Source organism: Toxorhynchites rutilus, chromosome 2 (assembly GCF_029784135.1).
Source record: "Toxorhynchites rutilus septentrionalis strain SRP chromosome 2, ASM2978413v1, whole genome shotgun sequence".
Classification (NCBI taxonomy): domain Eukaryota; kingdom Metazoa; phylum Arthropoda; class Insecta; order Diptera; family Culicidae; genus Toxorhynchites; species Toxorhynchites rutilus.
The window spans coordinates 137329856-137347555 of record NC_073745.1 but is presented as its reverse complement, the minus strand read 5'-3'; the positions used below and the strand labels follow the sequence as shown (position 1 = coordinate 137347555).

The following is a 17700-nucleotide window of genomic DNA, read 5'->3' as shown; positions in this document are numbered from 1 at the left end:
TTTTTATTCAATGATTGGAATAAAAAAGAAATTATAAGCATAATTATAATTAATCCTCGATAATTTAATTTAAAACAGAATACTAGAAAATTGTTCTGAATCTGATACAGTTGAAGATAGAGTGGTGCTCGATCTGTTGTGGGTTTTCATGTGTCGCTTCAGGTGATCGCTTTTGCCAAAGGCTCGTTCACAAACTGTACAAACAAAAGGTTTCATCTCCAAGTGAACAATGTTTACATGACGATTTAGGTTACCTGTAAAAAAATTGTAGGTCCAATTTTTTGGGAGTACTATTGGTTACTGGCCTTAAAGTTTTTCAATTTATTGAAGTTATAGCAGAAGCATCCCACCAATCCACATGATTTTTCGAATTTCCTATTTTTTAATTTTATATTTTTAATTTAGCTGAAACTTTGCCAACTTGTTCGGCACAAACTAGGAACGATGCCGGTATTAGTTTTGTTTTTAAAATTCGATCAGGTCTAATTCTTGGGAAAGGGCTTATGCAATGTTATAGATCATTATTTCGTGGTTTTGGAAAAAAAATGAAAACAAGGTTTAAAAATGGAATATTTCAAAAACTACATTTTTTAAAGATCTAAATATTTTACACAATAAAGCCCATATTGTCTCTAATAACCTGTAAAAATTTGACTCTTGGAAAAATGTTGTTTTATGAAATTTGCACGTTTTTTCAAATTTCTACCAGAATCTTTTCACCAAACCATTCATGTCGATCAAACACCATTTTGACAATATAATTACCTCCATACATGGATATCCCTACCAGACACACACTGTAGATCTACATATTAGATATTTATTTATTTATTTTGGCTTAACGTCTTTACAGCATGGCCTGATTCACAATTTTTCTCCAATTAACTCGGTTCGTGGCTATCACTCTCTAATTCCGCGGGCACCCCGTGCTCACCATGTCATGCTCCACTTGGTCGAACCACCTAGCTCGTTGTGCTCCTCATCGTCTCGTACCAGCCGGATTCTCGATAAACACCATTTTTGCAGGATCGTTGTCCGACATTCTTGCAACATGTCCCGCCCAGCGTATCCTTCCAGCTTTGGTCACTTTCTGGATACTGGGTTCGCCGGTAAGTTGCGTGAGTTCGTGGTTCATTCTTCGCCTCCATATGCCGTCCTCCTGTACACCGCCAAAGATGGTTCTTAAAACCCGCCGTTCAAAGACTCCGAGTGCTCGCAGGTCCTCTTCGAGTATTGTCCACGTCTCGTGCCCGTAGAGAACAACCGGTCTTATTAGCGTTTTGTACAGGGAACATTTCGCACGACTGCTAAGTCTGTTTGACCTTAAGTGTTTGTGGAGACTATGGTAGGTACGACTCCCATGCGTCTCCGGATCTCGCGGCTGGTATCATTGTCAGACGTTACCATTGAGCCAAGGTAGACAAATTGGTCCACTACCTCGAACTCATCGTCGTCGATCATTACACTACTACCTAGTCGGGTCCTGTCGTGCTCGGATCCGAAAGCCAGCATGTATTTGGTTTTAGACGCATTGATTTTCAGTCCAATTCTTCTGCTTCGTGCTTAAGTCTGGTGTAATGTTCAGCTACCGTCTCAAATGTTCTTCCGATAATGTCATCCATCGTAGCCTTATTCAGTCTTGTCAGCTTTCTGGGGAAGCCGTTTTCGTCCATGATTCTCCATAGCTCTTTTCGTGTTATTGAATCGTATGCGTAATACATATTAGATATAGACATATAAGTTATAGAAAAGTTGTTTTTCATTCATAATTTTCATCTTCAAAGTGTGTTCATTCCACCTGAAAACTCATTATAGTCATTGTCGCTTCCCAAACTCGTGATAGAAAACTCAGTGCGATCAACGCCAATTCACTTTCTCGCTCCAAAATACAAATATCCCCACTCTTTCTGTGCTGTCGGTCCCTACTGAGAACCCGTTATGTCTGACAAGATACATGAATAGTTTGTTTGGAAACCTCATAAGCGCCACTTCCATCAAAATTGACTTTTTGGCAGTCTTTGAGTCCTTATTTCAGAAAAAGGTAGTTCTACGAACCACCTTAAATCGGGGTTGCAAATATTCGTTTGTTTGAGAAACCCCATAAGTCCACGATTCCAATTATCACCCCGGGCGGCACTACGATAGATTTACAATTTCATTCATGGCTTACCGATGCCGTTAAAAATCATGCGCTAACTTAATCTGAATGTCTTCTGATTCGGATTGCGACCCGGACACGGTCCCGAAATGTAAGTGTGGTGTTCGGCGGACTGTAGAATACAAAGCGGAAAGCAAAAAAAAGGCAAGAATCAATGGAACGTCATACAAAAAAGGAGGGAAAGTTTCGAATCTCGTCTTTTTTGGGTTGGAAATTCGCTTGACAGTCCTGGAACAATAAGCATATCGATGTGCTCGCCCTGCCACACAATGCACGATTAGATGCTTTGGAAAGGTCTAGTTAGCCCTCAATTAAGAATTGCTGAAGTGCACGAAGAACACTAAGCTGAGTGGCAGGCCGTAGTACCATGTATTTCTCATACCCATCTCACGCTAAGGGTCACGAGTTCAATTCTCACTCCCGACATTCTTCCAAAAATGGAAGTAAAAGTGACGAACCAGCCAAATAAGTTGAAAGTCACTATAATACAGAAAAAAAAACGTATTTTTGTATTCCTTATGTATTAGGAGGTCAAAATTGGTAACATCAGCTTCCGAGTTCTACCTGGGGAAGTCTTCGTGTTTGTCAACTCGGACGACATTCTTCTGATGGCAGTGGGTGACACCCACAGGATTCCACGCATCAGGATACAGGCAGCTACCAATACTATCGGCCGGTGGGCGGCCGAGAGATGATTTAGACTTTCAGCGCAGAAGAGCGGCCACATGGTGATATGCAGCGACAGACATCAAGATTCGCCGAAAAACGATAAAGATTCCTGTAGTGTTGGTTGACCACAAACTTAGCTTCCTCCGCCATTTCGAGGAAGTTAAGAAGAGCTGTGCCACTCGGTCGAATCTGTTGAAAACCATGGAACCGGAGACTCTGGCACCAATCTACAACAAAGGACTACGGACTGTCTCTGGTCTCCTGCCAACAACACCAGCTGACTCTGTCTGCGCAGAAATTGGAGAACCTCCTTTTGATCTAATCATAGACTCGGCGATCGTAGTCAGGACTTCCAGTTTCTTGTCGAAAACCAGCGGTAGAGGGGACACCCACCTGACCGCCATTAGCAACACGATCCTGCAGCGGGTGGCGCATTCCAACCTCCCCCCGGTGGCAAAACAAACCTGGTTTGGTGCGAACGACTGGAGGTTCCCAACTGTTCTCGTCGAGAACGGTATTAGGAACAACTTTCGAGCCGGGGTGAGCTCGATCGGGCTGCTAGAATATTTCAAGACCATCATAGAAGAAAATACCGTCTCCACGAGATCAGATACTCGGACGGCATCTTCGAGGCAACTACAACTTCATCTTTTAAGCCGTTATTGGTCGTCTCCGATTCGGCAAGCGCCATTGATGCCATCGGTGCGACCAGGTCCAAACACCCATGAGCACAGGCCATCAGGAAGTACATATTGCCCGACACTGTGCTCATGTGTGTCCCCGGACACAACGGCATCGCAGGGAATGAAACGGCCGACGGGTTTGCCGGAATCGGTCACACCAGACCGTTTTTCACTCGGGATGTGCCGCTTGACGACGTGAAGGGGTGGATCGCCAACCATTTCCGCACCTTTTGGACTGAAAGGTGGTTCGATGAGAGAGGGCAGTTCCTCAGAAAAGCCAAGGGCTCGATTGTCAGGTTTAACGATGTTAAAGGAATGAGGGAACAACGAATCCTGTCCAGACTGAGGACCGGTCACTGCTCGGTCACACACGGATTCAATAGAGGACCTTTCCATCTACTCTGCGACCACTGCCAAATCCACAACTCCGTCGAGCACTTCCTGTGTGGTTGCCCGAAATTTGATGATCTGCGAAACCTTCATGGATTCAGCGGGAGTGTAAGAGACATCTTGAGGGACGATTCAGCAAGAGAACCAGCGGTTTTCTGCTACCTAAAAGATGCCGAACTATTTTTTAAGATCCAGCGTCTGAACAATGGGTCAGTCAAGAAGATCCTTGGTCCTTCCCCTCGACGATGAAGGTGAATAAGAACACTTCGGCATCTTCAACGGCACGGCTTCCTCTCCACTGGCCTGGATCCATGGTCCGAGGACATCCTTGCCATCTGGCCCAGCAAACAAACAGCAAGTTCTTTGTTAAGTTATGTTTCGATAACTCAAACAACTCAAACAAATAATACTAATCCGTTGTCACACAAATAATACTAATCCGATGAAGACACTGAGGATTACCGTCTATTCGATCTAAAGACCAGGAAATCGTCAACAGCCAGGATGTTCGACTCATCAGCGAAGGGACAACGTACGGTCGTGAATTAGAAGCGGATCGAGGAAGTACTCGCACGATGAGCTGGATGGACGTCGAGAAAAATCGTGGGGTCCCGAATCTTGATTTCCCAAACTTCCAGTTCTTGAATTTGACGTAGCTATTTCGAATCTTTAAAGCTCCAAAAAACAGCAATGAATAGGTCCATAATCTATTGTAACTACTAGTGGAACCCGTTGATTTTTTTTTGCTTCGACAACTCGCAAGCAGATCGGTCGAACCTATATTTGATCCGATACAGGTGTTTTTTTTTACATCCGTTTCTAGTGTGTATTTTTTCATCTGGTGCGCTGCGAGCGAAGTAAAGCTCATAAAAAGTGGTGCGCTATCGAGACAATCCGGCAGCAAGACACATCATCACACACGCTACACAGCGGCGGCAAGTAGAAGTTTATTTTCCTCTTTCTTCTTCCATCATTCTGTATAGCTTCTGTGCACGATTTACACCATTGTTTAAACTTTGTGTTTACCAAATCGGCAAGCGTTGGCATTAGGGGTGTCCATATTGATACATCACCGTTGAACTATTATTGGAACTTTTTTCATTTTCAAATTACACATAATAACAAAAATTGAAATAAATAAAATTTTCAACAATAACTAATATAGAAATATAATTTCTTTTACTAATTTATATTTTCCAAGTTCGATATTCTGTTCATATCGAACAGTTGTCTACTTCTTCGTTTTTATTAATATGGCAGAGGGCGGGGAGGATCCCCCATCCACGCCAAAGAATATATCAGATAATGAACCTCCTCCTGAAGAGCAGGAGGATGAAACAGAAGACGAGGAGGAAAATTCTGTTTACGAGATAGAAAGCTCTGAAGATGAGGAAAAAGACGAGAAGCAGGATTTTCGTCTAAAAGAATACCCTGATGGCGCCAAAGGCCCATTTATCGTATACTTTAGACGAAAATCCAAACCTCTTAACGTCATTCGCATCTCAAAAGAGTTGACACAGAAATTTTCCGAAGTTACCGAGATTACTCGGATGGGGCCAGACAAATTACGAGTTGTCGTCTCCAGCAGAACCCAAGCGAATGAAATAACGCGCTGTGATCTCTTTGCGATCGAGTATCGCGTATACGTACCCTGTTGCAACGTTGAAATAGACGGTGTAATAAACGAAAAGGGGTTGACTCGAAAAGAGATACTCGATGGTGTCAGTCGCTTCAAGAACTCTTCACTTAAAAGAACGTTCCAAGCGGACTTATGCAGAAATGCTTAAGAGTCCCGTTCCAACGACTCAGGACAATCCCTACTCCATTCTGCAGAACGACGAGCCTGTTGCTGACGCTCCCAATGCAGGAAGTTCCGGTACATCGCAGGGTGCCATCAGGAAAAGAAAAATTACTTCTTTTCCATCACTCCCCAGAAAGAAAACCGAAACTTCCCAAGTTGGAATGAAAACTCGAATCGAACGTGCTGAGAATAGACCGAAGCAAGTACCTCCTGGTTTAAGCGGTTCTTCTACGCACCAGGGGTCCTCAGCACTTCCCGGAGCAGCACCCAACACGTCTGCTCCTTTTTCGCGGTCGAGGCAACAGCCACAATCTGGCTTGCTTGCGCTTTCTGACCTGGTGGACAACATTTTAAATGCTTTAAATATAAACGACCCTCTTAAAAGCATAGTATTATGTTTGCTTCCGATTGTGAGAACATTTTTGAAAGAAAAATGTGGTTTTTTGGCAGCGTTCATTTCCCTCGATACCTGATTCAGTGCAAGAGGTTAAGGATTTGACCACTGTAATACAGTGGAATTGCAGAAGCATCATTCCTAAACTAGATCAGTTTAAATTTTTAGTTCACAGCTCTAACTGTGATGTATTTTCTCTTTGTGAAACATGGCTTTCTTCAGCCGATGAGCTGAATTTCCACGATTTCAACATTATTCGCCTCGATCGAAATGACTCGTTTGGTGGCGTACTATTGGGGATTAAAAAATGTCACTCCTTCTATAGAGTCACTCTCCCACCGATGACAGGCATTGAAGTTGTTGCTTGCCAGACACAAATCAATGGCAAAGACCTCTGCATTGTTTCGATATATATCCCTCCCAGAACTACGGTAGGCCGCCATCAGTTCTTTGATACTATCGAGGCAATGCCGGAGCCGCGGGTAATCTTAGGTGATTTTAACTCCCATGGAACAGCATGGGGATCACTCTACGATGACAACCGTGCCACTTTGATTTATGATCTGTGCGACAACTTCAAATTGACAGTTTTGAATACTGGGGAAGCAAACAGAATAACCAACCCTCCTGCACGGGCAAGCATGCTAGACATATCTCTATGCTCTTCTTCGTTATCCCTGGATTGCATGTGGAAGGTAATCCAAGATCCCCACGGTAGTGATCACCTACCAATAATTTTATCGATCGCTAATGAATCAAGCTCTCGTGAGTCAGTCAATATTTCGTATGACCTCACGAAGAATATTGACCGGAGAACATTTGCGGAAATAATATCTGAAGCAATTGTTTCAATGCATGAACTTCCTCCACTCGAAGAGTATAACTTTATATCGAGTTTGATTTACGAAAGCGCACTTCAAGCTCAAAAGAAACGTGTACCGGCTACCACTTTCCGACGTCGTCCTCCATCACTTTGGTGGGACAAGGAATGTTCAAAGGTCTACCTTGAAAAATCATCCGCTTTAAAAATATTCAGGAAAACTGGATTAGTGGAATGGTTTCTGAAGTACCAAGCTCTAGAAGCCAAACTAAAAGGTTTGATTAAAGCAAAAAAGCGTGGATATTGGCGGAAGTTCGTCAATGGTTTGTCAAGGGAGACCGCTATGAGCACTCTTTGGAATACGGCTAGGAAAATGCGTGGCTGGAACCATACAAACGAAAGTGAGGAATACTCTGACCGTTGGATTTTTAACTTTGCAAGGAAGGTTTGCCCCGACACCGTTCCTGCACAAAACGTCGTACGCGACATTCCACTTCAAAGCGATTATGAGAATTTCTCGATGGTGGAATTCTCAATTGCCCTTCTCTCATGTAACAATTCAGCTCCGGGGTCGGACAAGATTAAATTCAACTTGTTGAAGAATCTTCCCGACTTGGCAAAACAGCGTTTGCTGAACTTGTTCAACAAGTTTCTGGAGCTGAATATTGTCCCGCATGACTGGAGACAAGTGAGAGTGATAGCCATACGGAAACCCAACAAGCCGGCTTGCGATCAAAACTCGTATAGGCCGATTGCAATGTTATCCTGTATTCGTAAATTGTTAGAGAAAATGATTCTACTTCGTTTGGACAAGTGGGTTGAAGCGAACAATTTGCTGTCAAATACGCAGTTTGGCTTCCGCCGAGGTAAAGGGACGAACGATTGTCTCGCGCTGCTATCTTCTGAAATCCAAATCGCATTTGCTCGCAAAGAACAAATGGCTTCCGTTTTTCTCGATATCAAAGGGGCATTTGATTCAGTTTCCATGGAAATTCTCTCAGAGAAGCTTCATAATCGTGGACTATCACCAATTCTTAACAATTTCCTGTACAATTTACTGTCAGAAAAACACATGATTTTCTCTCATGGCAGCTCGAAATCTTCTCGTTACAGTTTTATGGGCCTACCACAAGGCTCCTGCCTAAGCCCCCTCTTGTACAGTTTTTACGTCAATGATATGGATGATTGTCTAACTAGAGACTGCACGCTGAGACAACTTGCAGACGATGGAGTTATTTCCATCACGGGTACTAATCCCGTCGTTCTGCAAAAGTCGTTGCAAGATACCCTGAACAATCTGTTCACGTGGGCCCTCAAGCTGGGTATCGAATTCTCTACGGAGAAAACTGAAATGGTCGTTTTTTCTAGGAAGCACGAACCCGCCCAATTCCAGCTTCACCTATCCGGCAAAACGACCCAACACTCTATGTTTTTCAAATACCTGGGTGTATATTTTGATTCTAAGTGTACCTGGGGGAGACACATTGCGTATTTGAAACAGAAATGCCAGCGAAGAATCAATTTTCTCCAAACAATTACCGGAACATGGTGGGGTGCCCATCCAGGAGACCTCATTCAGTTGTACAAAACAACGATATTATCAGTGTTAGAATATGGCAGTTTTTGCTTCCGATCAGCTGCCAGGATTCATATTCTCAAGCTGGAGAGAATACAATATCGTTGCTTGCGTATAGCCATGAGGTGTTTGCATTCGACACATACGATGAGTCTCGAAGTTTTGGCAGGAGTACCCCCGCTTACTCTTCGGTTCACAGAATTATCCTACAGATTTCTCATCCGTTGCAAGATCATGAATCCATTGGTGATTGATAACTTCGAAAATCTACTCCAACTGACTCCTCAGTCAAGTTTTATGTCTTTATACCATGAGTACCTTACCCACGACGTGCACCCTTCACCAGGCATCTCCAACCAAGTTTGCTTCCCATACTTCTGCAATTCCTCTGTCATTTTTGATCTGTCCATGCGACAAAAAATCCATGGAATCTCAGATCACTTACGCTCCGATTCTATTCCGCCGATATTTTCGGCAGAATATGGGAAAGTTGGATCTGATAAAATGTTCTTTACCTACGGGTTATTCATAAACGGGTCCACTGGCTTCGGCATCTTCAATGAAAATTCCAGTGCCTCTTTCAAACTCAAAGATCCTTGTTCCGTGTATGTCGCTGAACTGGGTGCGATATATTACGCATTAGGGATCATTGAAACATTGCCCATCGACCACTATTTTATTTTTTCAGACAGTCTCAGCTCAATAGTTGATAAACGCTCATCTTATTTCCTAACAAGAATAAGACAACTATTGAGTGTTTTGGTCGAAAAATTATTCAAGATTACCTTAGCATGGGTTCCCTCTCATTGCTCGATTCCGGGGAATGAGAAAGCGGACTCGCTAGCTAAGGTGGGCGCTCTAGAAGGCACACTTTTTGAAAGGCAAATTGCTTATAATGATTTTTTCCACATTCCTCGTCAGTATACGCTCGTAAGTTGGCAACGCATGTGGAGTGGTGATGAGTTCGGTCGTTGGTTACACACGATTATCCCTAAGGTCTCGACGAGTGCATGGTTCAAGGGATTGAATGTAGGTCGTGATTTCATTCGCGTGATATCTCGGCTTATGTCCAATCACTACAACCTAAACGCGCATCTCTATCGCATTGGGCTCGCAGCAAACAATCTTTGTGATTGTGGCGATGGCTACCACGACATCGAGCATGTTGTCTGGTCGTGTATCCGGTTCCATGCTGCTCGCTCTCAGCTCTCTAGAGCACTGAGAGCACAAGGCAGACAATCGGATATTTCCGTCCGGGATATCTTAGGTAGCCGGGATCCTTATCTTCTGCTTCATCTATACCTGTTCCTCAGAAACGCCGATGTCAACGTTTAATGATGTTTCCTTCGTTGTGTCCCCGTTTCATATCCCTCCTATCCGATCGATAAACTTTTACTTAGTCGCGGCAATACATACACACACTCTTTACAGATGCTCGGGCCGAAGGTTGTGCAGTCCACTGATGATTCAACAAGAGCCAAAGGTTGTACCGCTCATGACAACTCTACACGAGCTGATGATTGCGCCGGCTAGTGACCATTCTATCCTGGATTCCTAGAGTCGAGAAAGACGCACCACGCTAGATATGGGGTACAGACTAGGGGGGCGTTGCTGATTAAGGGTCAGCTGCATCCCAATAGGAAGTATCCCGTGTCGGGCACACGTACAGAGCATCGAAGACTGCGACATACCAATTATGAGAACACTTGTAATACTAACCTCGAGTCAACCGCGAGTAATCGGTTACATATTACAAACATAGTTGTAAGCAAACATTGTCAAAATATTGAACTCCCGGCCCCGTTAGGCTGACGCCATATGAGCCTTAATAAAATATATATTTTGGATAAAAAAAATACTAGTGGAATCACAACTTGGTCGTTTCACAGTAGCTAACGAAAAAACAATTTTATTTTTCTAACATGAGTCATGGCTTACTACACTACAATGAAAACATTCCTCAAAATTTATCGTCTTGCAGAAATTTGTACAAATGTGTTTAATCAATGAACATAATTTAGTAAAAATGTTTAGAATAGCGTTATGATTTTAATTAACTTATACACTGTTAAAAAATTGGTTTCGGTAGAAATTTAAAAAACCTGCCAATTTTAAAATGTCAAAAAATCATTTTTCATTTACCCAGGATCAAATTGCTCCCAGTTTTTGGAGACAATATGGAGTTTATTGTGTCAAAAATTAGTAGTAGTATGTAGTTTTTGAGATATTCCATTTTTAGGCACCATTTCGAATGAATAACCCGTTTCTTTTGCTATAGTTTATTTTTTGAAATGATACCATTTTTGAATAAACTCTTTTCAAAAACTAGTGGTGATCGTCTTTAGAAAACTAATACCGTAAAATACTATCATACCTAGTGCCAAACAAGTTAGAAAGGTTTCAGCTGAATCAAATTGGTTTCGTGTTGATTGGTGGATGAATTCAGGCTCAACAAATAGATTGATTTATCACGTAAGAGTTTCAAGAATGCTATGAAATGATGCTCACGATACTCACCGCTATTGCTGAAAACTGACGGACAAATGTCACACGGATATGTGCGCGTAACACGATCTTTCGTATGCACATTGTTGATGTGTTTCTTCACCTCATACATTGTGGTTTTCCGCATACCACAAAATGGGCATTTATGGTTCTTTACACCTTCATGTCGCATTGTGTGTATCCTCAATTTGTCCGAGGTACAAAATTTTTTCGAGCAAATCGTGCAAACGAATGGTGTCTCATCCGGTGCGTGAGAATACTTATGCTTCTTGAGTATCCCGTTAGTTGAGAAAGTTTTACCACATGTGTCACAAACAAAGCGCGTTTGTTCCGGTATCACGTAATTCGGATCATGGGTTCTTAATCGGTGTCTTTTGAGCCCCTGTCTAGTTGCGAACACTTGGTCACAGCCTGGATGGTCACAGGGTAATGATATTTTGTTCTCCGTATGTTTTTGGATATGATGCGTTTTCAGATTGTTCCAATTCTCGAAGTCTTTACCGCAGATTTTGCAATCGAACGGCTTGAGTCCATCATGTTTGCGTTTGTGACCAGTAAACCTGGAAAGAACTTTAAACTTCCTGGGACAACGATCGCAACTATATACTTTCGTTGGTTCCTTAATCTCACGCTTTTTCAAACTTCCCCATTTCGCCCGCTTTTTCTTTTGCCCCTGTGAAATGTCAGTGTTTTTCTTCAACTCACTTTCCGATTTGATGTCTTGCTGATCCAAGCTTTGAGTGCTTTCAGGGTCTTCCTGAATTAATTGAACAACTTCATTGTCATCTTTCTCAGCGGCCAATTTCAAGCCTTCATTCTCAATGTCATCATTAGAATCACTGCCTGCAGAAGTTTTCTCTCCATCGTCGTCGCTGAATTCATCCTTCTCACTTCCTTTTTCAAAACTCAATGGTTTGCATTCCAAATCTAACAAAACTGTTTCCGGATAAAATTCCTGTTTCAATTCAATTTTCTGCAAACCAATAATTATGCATTTACTTTCGCTGCAACCGAAGATTCACAATTTACTCACAACAGTTTGCAAACCCCAATGAACCTGAAGACAAATTGTTCGGAAGCGATCATATTCCACTAGCTTTTCCACGCATTCTTTACAAACTTTAAGTTTGGTAGGATCCTCTTGATCACCCAGCTAAAATTATTACTCAGTAGTAGTTGATGTATGAAAGAATATAAACAATTTCTATCACCTCTATGCCGGTAAGGTTCAAATATATAGTGACGAACTCCTCAAGATTTTGGTATACATTCGGATCCGATAAGCTTCCACCACACGCTCGACAAATCAACATTATTTGGTCAGTTGATGTTTCCTTTTTTTCACTACACAGAGAATAGCTTGCAGCGTAATTTTGTTATTGCACCTATTTTCTTCTATGGCTCAGACTAGAATCCTTAAAGCCATTAATTGTGAAGAAAATTTTGTCAAATTTATAGCGAATTCGTTATTATCGTTTTTATTTAGTTCCGATACAGGTTTGCAGCTGAAAGCCTGAAACGAGACCAAACAACTAGAGACGTCGGTTAATCGTTCGATTAATTCAAATAATCGAATATCTGCAATTATAATGGAGTAATTTGGTATCGAATAACGAAAAATCAAAATATGAATACATCGAATAGTTATCACAGTAATTGCGATTAATAATTAAAGGAACCATTTTCAAGGTTAATACATTTTTAGGTCAAGAGTTAGGCTATGGATTTTTTTAATCCGACAGCGACCATCTGACATCGGCAACCCGATAGACAACGTGATACAAAAAACATGAAATGGTAAATTTATCAATATACTGAAATATCATTTCATTCAAAAACCATGTTCTACATGCTTATTTTCAATTCTATTTAATGTAACTTGTAAAATTATAATATCATAATCTTTTTTATTATGCAATGCCTGTTCATTATTATTACAAGAAAAAAATATTTGCTCGATTAATCGAATACTGAAAGACAATTATTCGAATGAATCGAATATTTAAAAATGATCCGACGATTAATCGATAATCGAATAAACTAAAAGTTTAGACATCTCTACAAACAACAGACTAGTCCAATGAGGTACTATGAGGTGGAGCAGTAGCGAGATGAAGAATAGAAGGTGGGAAGATTCACGAGTTTTGGTTGTGTTAATTTGTATTAGTAGCCTGGAAGATTGGAAGTTCACATATCAGGCATACCAGTCAGTTACTCAAATGTTACAACATTGAGTGTGTCAGCGAATAAATTTGAAAGAGGATATATAGAAACTAACTACATATTTCCAAAATATATTTTTCGCATTATGAAAAAAAACAGAACATGTCACAAACTAAAATGTTTATTTTTTTCGTTGATTTTTTCTTATTTTTTTTTCCAATCCATTTATTTGTAAGGCTCAATCGCATGAGCTTTGCGGAGCCACTAATTCATGATTTGTTTTTACAGAATTTCAACTTAAATCTATGTTTAGTAGGTTTCGACCGATTACTCGCGGTTTACTCGAGGTTAGAGGGGCAACAATTTTTGTGGGATGGATCAGGTTAGGGATATGGATATGAGGTATCGTTGTCTCAACCGAGAGTTGCCGCACGCACTGTAGCATTGTGCATAAAGACCAGGGATAGCATCTGGTGTTCGACTATCTGTCGAGGGGGGGCGACGGTGAGATGAGGGGACAAGACAAACAAACTAATAACGAAAAAGAAAAAAAAACACACAAAAGCATTAAATTCTTATGCTAGTCCGTTTCACAAACATATAGATTAACTGCATATAGCAGATGTCGCGAGTTCCCAACACGTCTCTAACAGGAACATAGGGTTGTCTTCTTTGGGCCCTAAGGGCATTCAAAAGGTACTCTCTGGCTGCGTAATTATCCGTACATTGCCAAACTGCGTGATCGATGTCATCGTAACCGTTTCCACACCGACAGACGTTGCTTTGAACAAGATTTATTCTGTGGAGATGCACATCTAGCGAGTAGTGGTTGGTCTACTCATTACACGAATGAAGTCACGACTTACGTCCAAACCTTTGAACCACGCTCTCGAAGAAACCTTTGGAATAATTGAATATAACCACCGCCCAAGACTTCCAGTGTCCCAATCGGTTTGCCAACTCAAGAGGGAACGCTGACGCAGTAATTGGAAAAATTCATCGTATGAAATCTGTCTATCAAACAATTCGCCTTCCTGGGCACCCACCTTTGCGAGAGTGTCCGCTTTCTCATTGCCAGGAATTGAGCAATGAGAGGGGACCCATACAAAGGTTAACTTATAAGATCTTTCGATCAGTGCACTCATCTGCTGCCTCACTTTTGCGAGGAAATAAGATGGGTGCCTACTAGTTTTCATCGACTGGAGAGCCTCAAGCGAACTGAGACTATCCGAGAAAATGAAGTAATGGTCTGCAGGCTTGTTGGAGATCATCCCCAATGCGAAGTCGATTGCTGCCAGCTCAGCAACATAAACGGAACAAGGTTCCTGCAGTTTACGGAAGGCGCTCGAGTTTTCATTGAAAACACCGAAGCCAGTGGATCCATTGAGGCGAGACCCATCAGTGAAGTATCTTTTCATGCAATTGACTTTTTGGTACTTTCGGTTAAAAATACGGGGAATGAAAGTTGGTCGAAGCTGATCTGAAATCCCAAGTATTGCTTGTTTCATCGACAGATCGTATTCAATTGAGGAACTGCTGATGGTGAAGTGAGCACGATCTGGAGTAAACGATGGAAGACAAATATCTGACGAAATATAGTGGTAATAAATTCTCATAAACCGAGATTGTATATTTAGATGAAGAATTTTTTCAAAGTTTTCAATCACAAGTGTGTTCGTGACACCGCATTTCACCAGTATTCTGAGAGAAAGTTCCCAGAATCGGTTCTGTAGAGGAGTTACTCCTGCCAGAACCTCGAGACTCATGTTATGCGTTGAGTGCATACAGCCGAGAGCTATACGCAGGCAATGATATTGAATTCGTTCCAATTTTAGAAGGTGACTTTTAGCTGCTGAGAGAAAGCAGAAAGAGCCATACTCCACAATAGATAGAATAGTTGTTTTATAAAGCGTTATGAGATCTCCCGGATGAGCTCCCCACCACGTGCCGCAAATCGAACGGAGAAAGTTGACCCTCTTTTGACATTTTTGCTTCAAATACGTAATGTGGGTATTCCAAGTGCATTTTGAATCAAACCAGACACCAAGGTACTTGAAGGTCAATGATTGGGTAATGCTTCTGCCCAAAAGCTTGAGTTGCAATTGGGCTGGGAACCGCTTTCGAGTAAACACTACCAGTTCTGTTTTCTGCGGCGAGAATTCGATCCCTAAGTTCCTTGCCCAGGAAGACAAGTTACCTAGGGAATTTTGCAATGGTCTTTGCAAGTTTTCGGCATGGGAACCTCTGACGGAAACCACACCATCATCTGCAAGTTGTCTTAGCGTGCATTGTTCTGCCAAACAACTGTCAATATCTTTCACATAAAAATTATAAAGAAGGGAGCTGAGACATGAGCCTTGGGGTAGACCCATATAACTATTTCTGGAAGTTGTCAGTTGTCCAAGGGTAAAGTTCATTCGCTTTTCTGACAACAAATTGTACAAGAAGTTATTCAAAATTCCAGGAAGTCCACATCTGTCCAGATTGTCTGACAGAATTTCTATGGAAACCGAATCAAAAGCTCCCTTAATATCCAAGAATACTGAAGCCAGTTGCTCCTTGTGCGCAAAGGCCAGTTGAATATCCGTAGAAAGCAACGCTTTCGTTTGTTCCTTTGCTCTTACGAAACCCAAATTGTGTACTTGATAGCAAATTATTTGTCTCGATCCATTGATCGAGTCTTCGAAGGATCATTTTCTCCAGCAATTTTCTAATGCACGAGAGCATAGCAATCGGACGGTATGAGTTATGGTCAGACGCTGGTTTGCCAGGTTTTTGAATTGCTATTACTTTGACCTGTCTCCATTCGGGTGGCACAATATTGTTTTCTAGTAGGGTATTGAATAAGTCTAGCAAGCGTCTTTTCGCGATATCGGGAAGATTTTTTAGAAGAACGAATTTAATCATATCGCTTCCGGGTGAAGAGTTGTTCGATGAAAGAAGAGCCATAGAAAATTCCAGCATTGAGAATGGTCTGTCCAGAGGTCCACCGCAGACGTTTCTCGAAGAATATGTTGGGCTGGAACTGAGTCTGGACAAACCTTTTTAGCGAAATCGAATATCCATCGGTTGGAGTATTCCTCACTCTCGTTAGTAGATGAGCGGTTACGCATGTTGCGAGCTACCCTCCACAAGGTACGTATTGAGGTTTCACGAGAAAGACCTTCAATGAAATTGCGCCAGTAACCGCGTTTTTTTGCTTTAATTAATTGTTTCAGCTGTATTTCAAGCTTCGAATATTCCTCGAAGTGTGTGGATGTTCCATGTCTACGAAAAGCTTTGAAAGCATCCGATTTTTTTAAATACAATTTTGTGCATTCGTCGTCCCAGCCAGGAGTGGCTGGTTTTCTTTTAAACGGAGCACTTGGAACTTTTCTTCTTTGTGCTTCCAATGAGCTTTTATACATCAAATCTACGAAAAATCGATATTCTTCCAATGGTGGAAGTATATCTATTGATTCGACACCAATTGTTACCGCCGTTGCAAATTTTTGCCAGTCGATGTTCCTTGTTAGATCAAATGGAACTCGAGATGGTTCAGTGGATTGCGGGCTACACTTGATTGATATATTGATTGGCAAGTGATCGCTACCATGGGGATCATTGATGACCTTCCACTGACAATCTAATGATAGCGAGCTTGAGCAAAAAGATAGGTCGAGTCGACTTTCTCGAGCCGGAGGTTTTGGAATTCGTGTCGCTTCACCAGTGTTCAAGATAGTTAAATTGAAATCGTCACATAAATCGTAAAAAATAGCCGCTCTAGCGTCATCATAAGGATCACCCCACCCAGTACCATGGGAGTTCATGTCACCCAGTATTAGAACTGGGGATGAGAGAATCGAGACTAGATTCCAAAGTTGACTACGGCTAATGTTAGTATTTGGAGGAACGTATACTGAAGCTATGCAAAGTTCTTTATTCTTTGCCGTTATTTGACACGCGACAATTTCGACGTCTGATAGAGCTGGGAGAGGAATTTTATAGAAAGAGTAGCACTTTTTGATCCCCAAAAGTACTCCTCCATAAGAATCATTTCTATCCAGGCGAATAATGTTAAAATCGTGGAAGTTGAGTTCTGTATCAGAAGAAAGCCATGTTTCAGAAAGGGCGAATATATCACAGTCATAATTTTGAAGTAGAAATTTGAACGAGTCTAGTTTAGGCACTAGACTACGGCAGTTCCATTGTAGCACATTGATCATATCTCCTACTACGATTGATGCAAGGAGGGGCCATGAAACAGTCAATTGCTTAAGATAAGACTTCAGAGATGGAAGCAAGGCAGAAATAAGGCTTCTAAGGGGGTCTTGAATATTGAGGGTGTTTAATATAAAGTCCACAATGTCCGAAAAAGCTATCAATCCTCGATTGGACGCGAATTTTCTATGAGAAGATCGAGGGGCAGCGTTTTTGTTTCTCTCTCTTCTGGGTAACGGCGTATAATCCTTACTGCAACCAGGAATTGGCTGAGAAGGAGTCTTCGGATTAGTTTTTTTTACCATTATCCTTGGAATTAGACAGTCTTCTGAGGATCATTT

The 17700-nt window shown here is 41.7% G+C and overlaps 1 protein-coding gene across 1 annotated transcript; it reads right to left on the bottom strand.

Annotated features, from left to right (window-relative positions):
* Positions 1-43: 43 nt before the first annotated feature.
* Positions 44-12690, bottom strand: LOC129771490 (histone-lysine N-methyltransferase MECOM-like). Its single transcript, XM_055775171.1, has 4 exons — positions 12208-12690; positions 12030-12149; positions 11009-11969; positions 44-254 (listed from the first exon to the last, which is right to left on the bottom strand). The coding sequence occupies exons 1-4, from the start codon at positions 12307-12309 to the stop codon at positions 70-72; spliced, it is 1368 nt and encodes a 455-aa protein (XP_055631146.1). The 5' UTR covers positions 12310-12690; the 3' UTR covers positions 44-69.
* Between the last annotated feature and the right edge of the window lie 5010 nt (positions 12691-17700).

Bases quoted from the DNA above. Each gene is read 5' to 3' on its own strand.
- LOC129771490 (XM_055775171.1), bottom strand. From the start codon at position 12,309: ATGTTGATTTGTCGAGCGTGTGGTGGAAGCTTATCGGATCCGAATGTA. The intron at 11,970-12,029 runs GTGAGTAAATTG...ATTGGTTTGCAG, and splicing joins ATTGGGGTTTGCAAACTGTT to AAAATTGAATTGAAACAGGA. The intron at 255-11,008 runs GTGAGTATCGTG...ATTTTTTTACAG, and splicing joins GTCAGTTTTCAGCAATAGCG to GTAACCTAAATCGTCATGTA.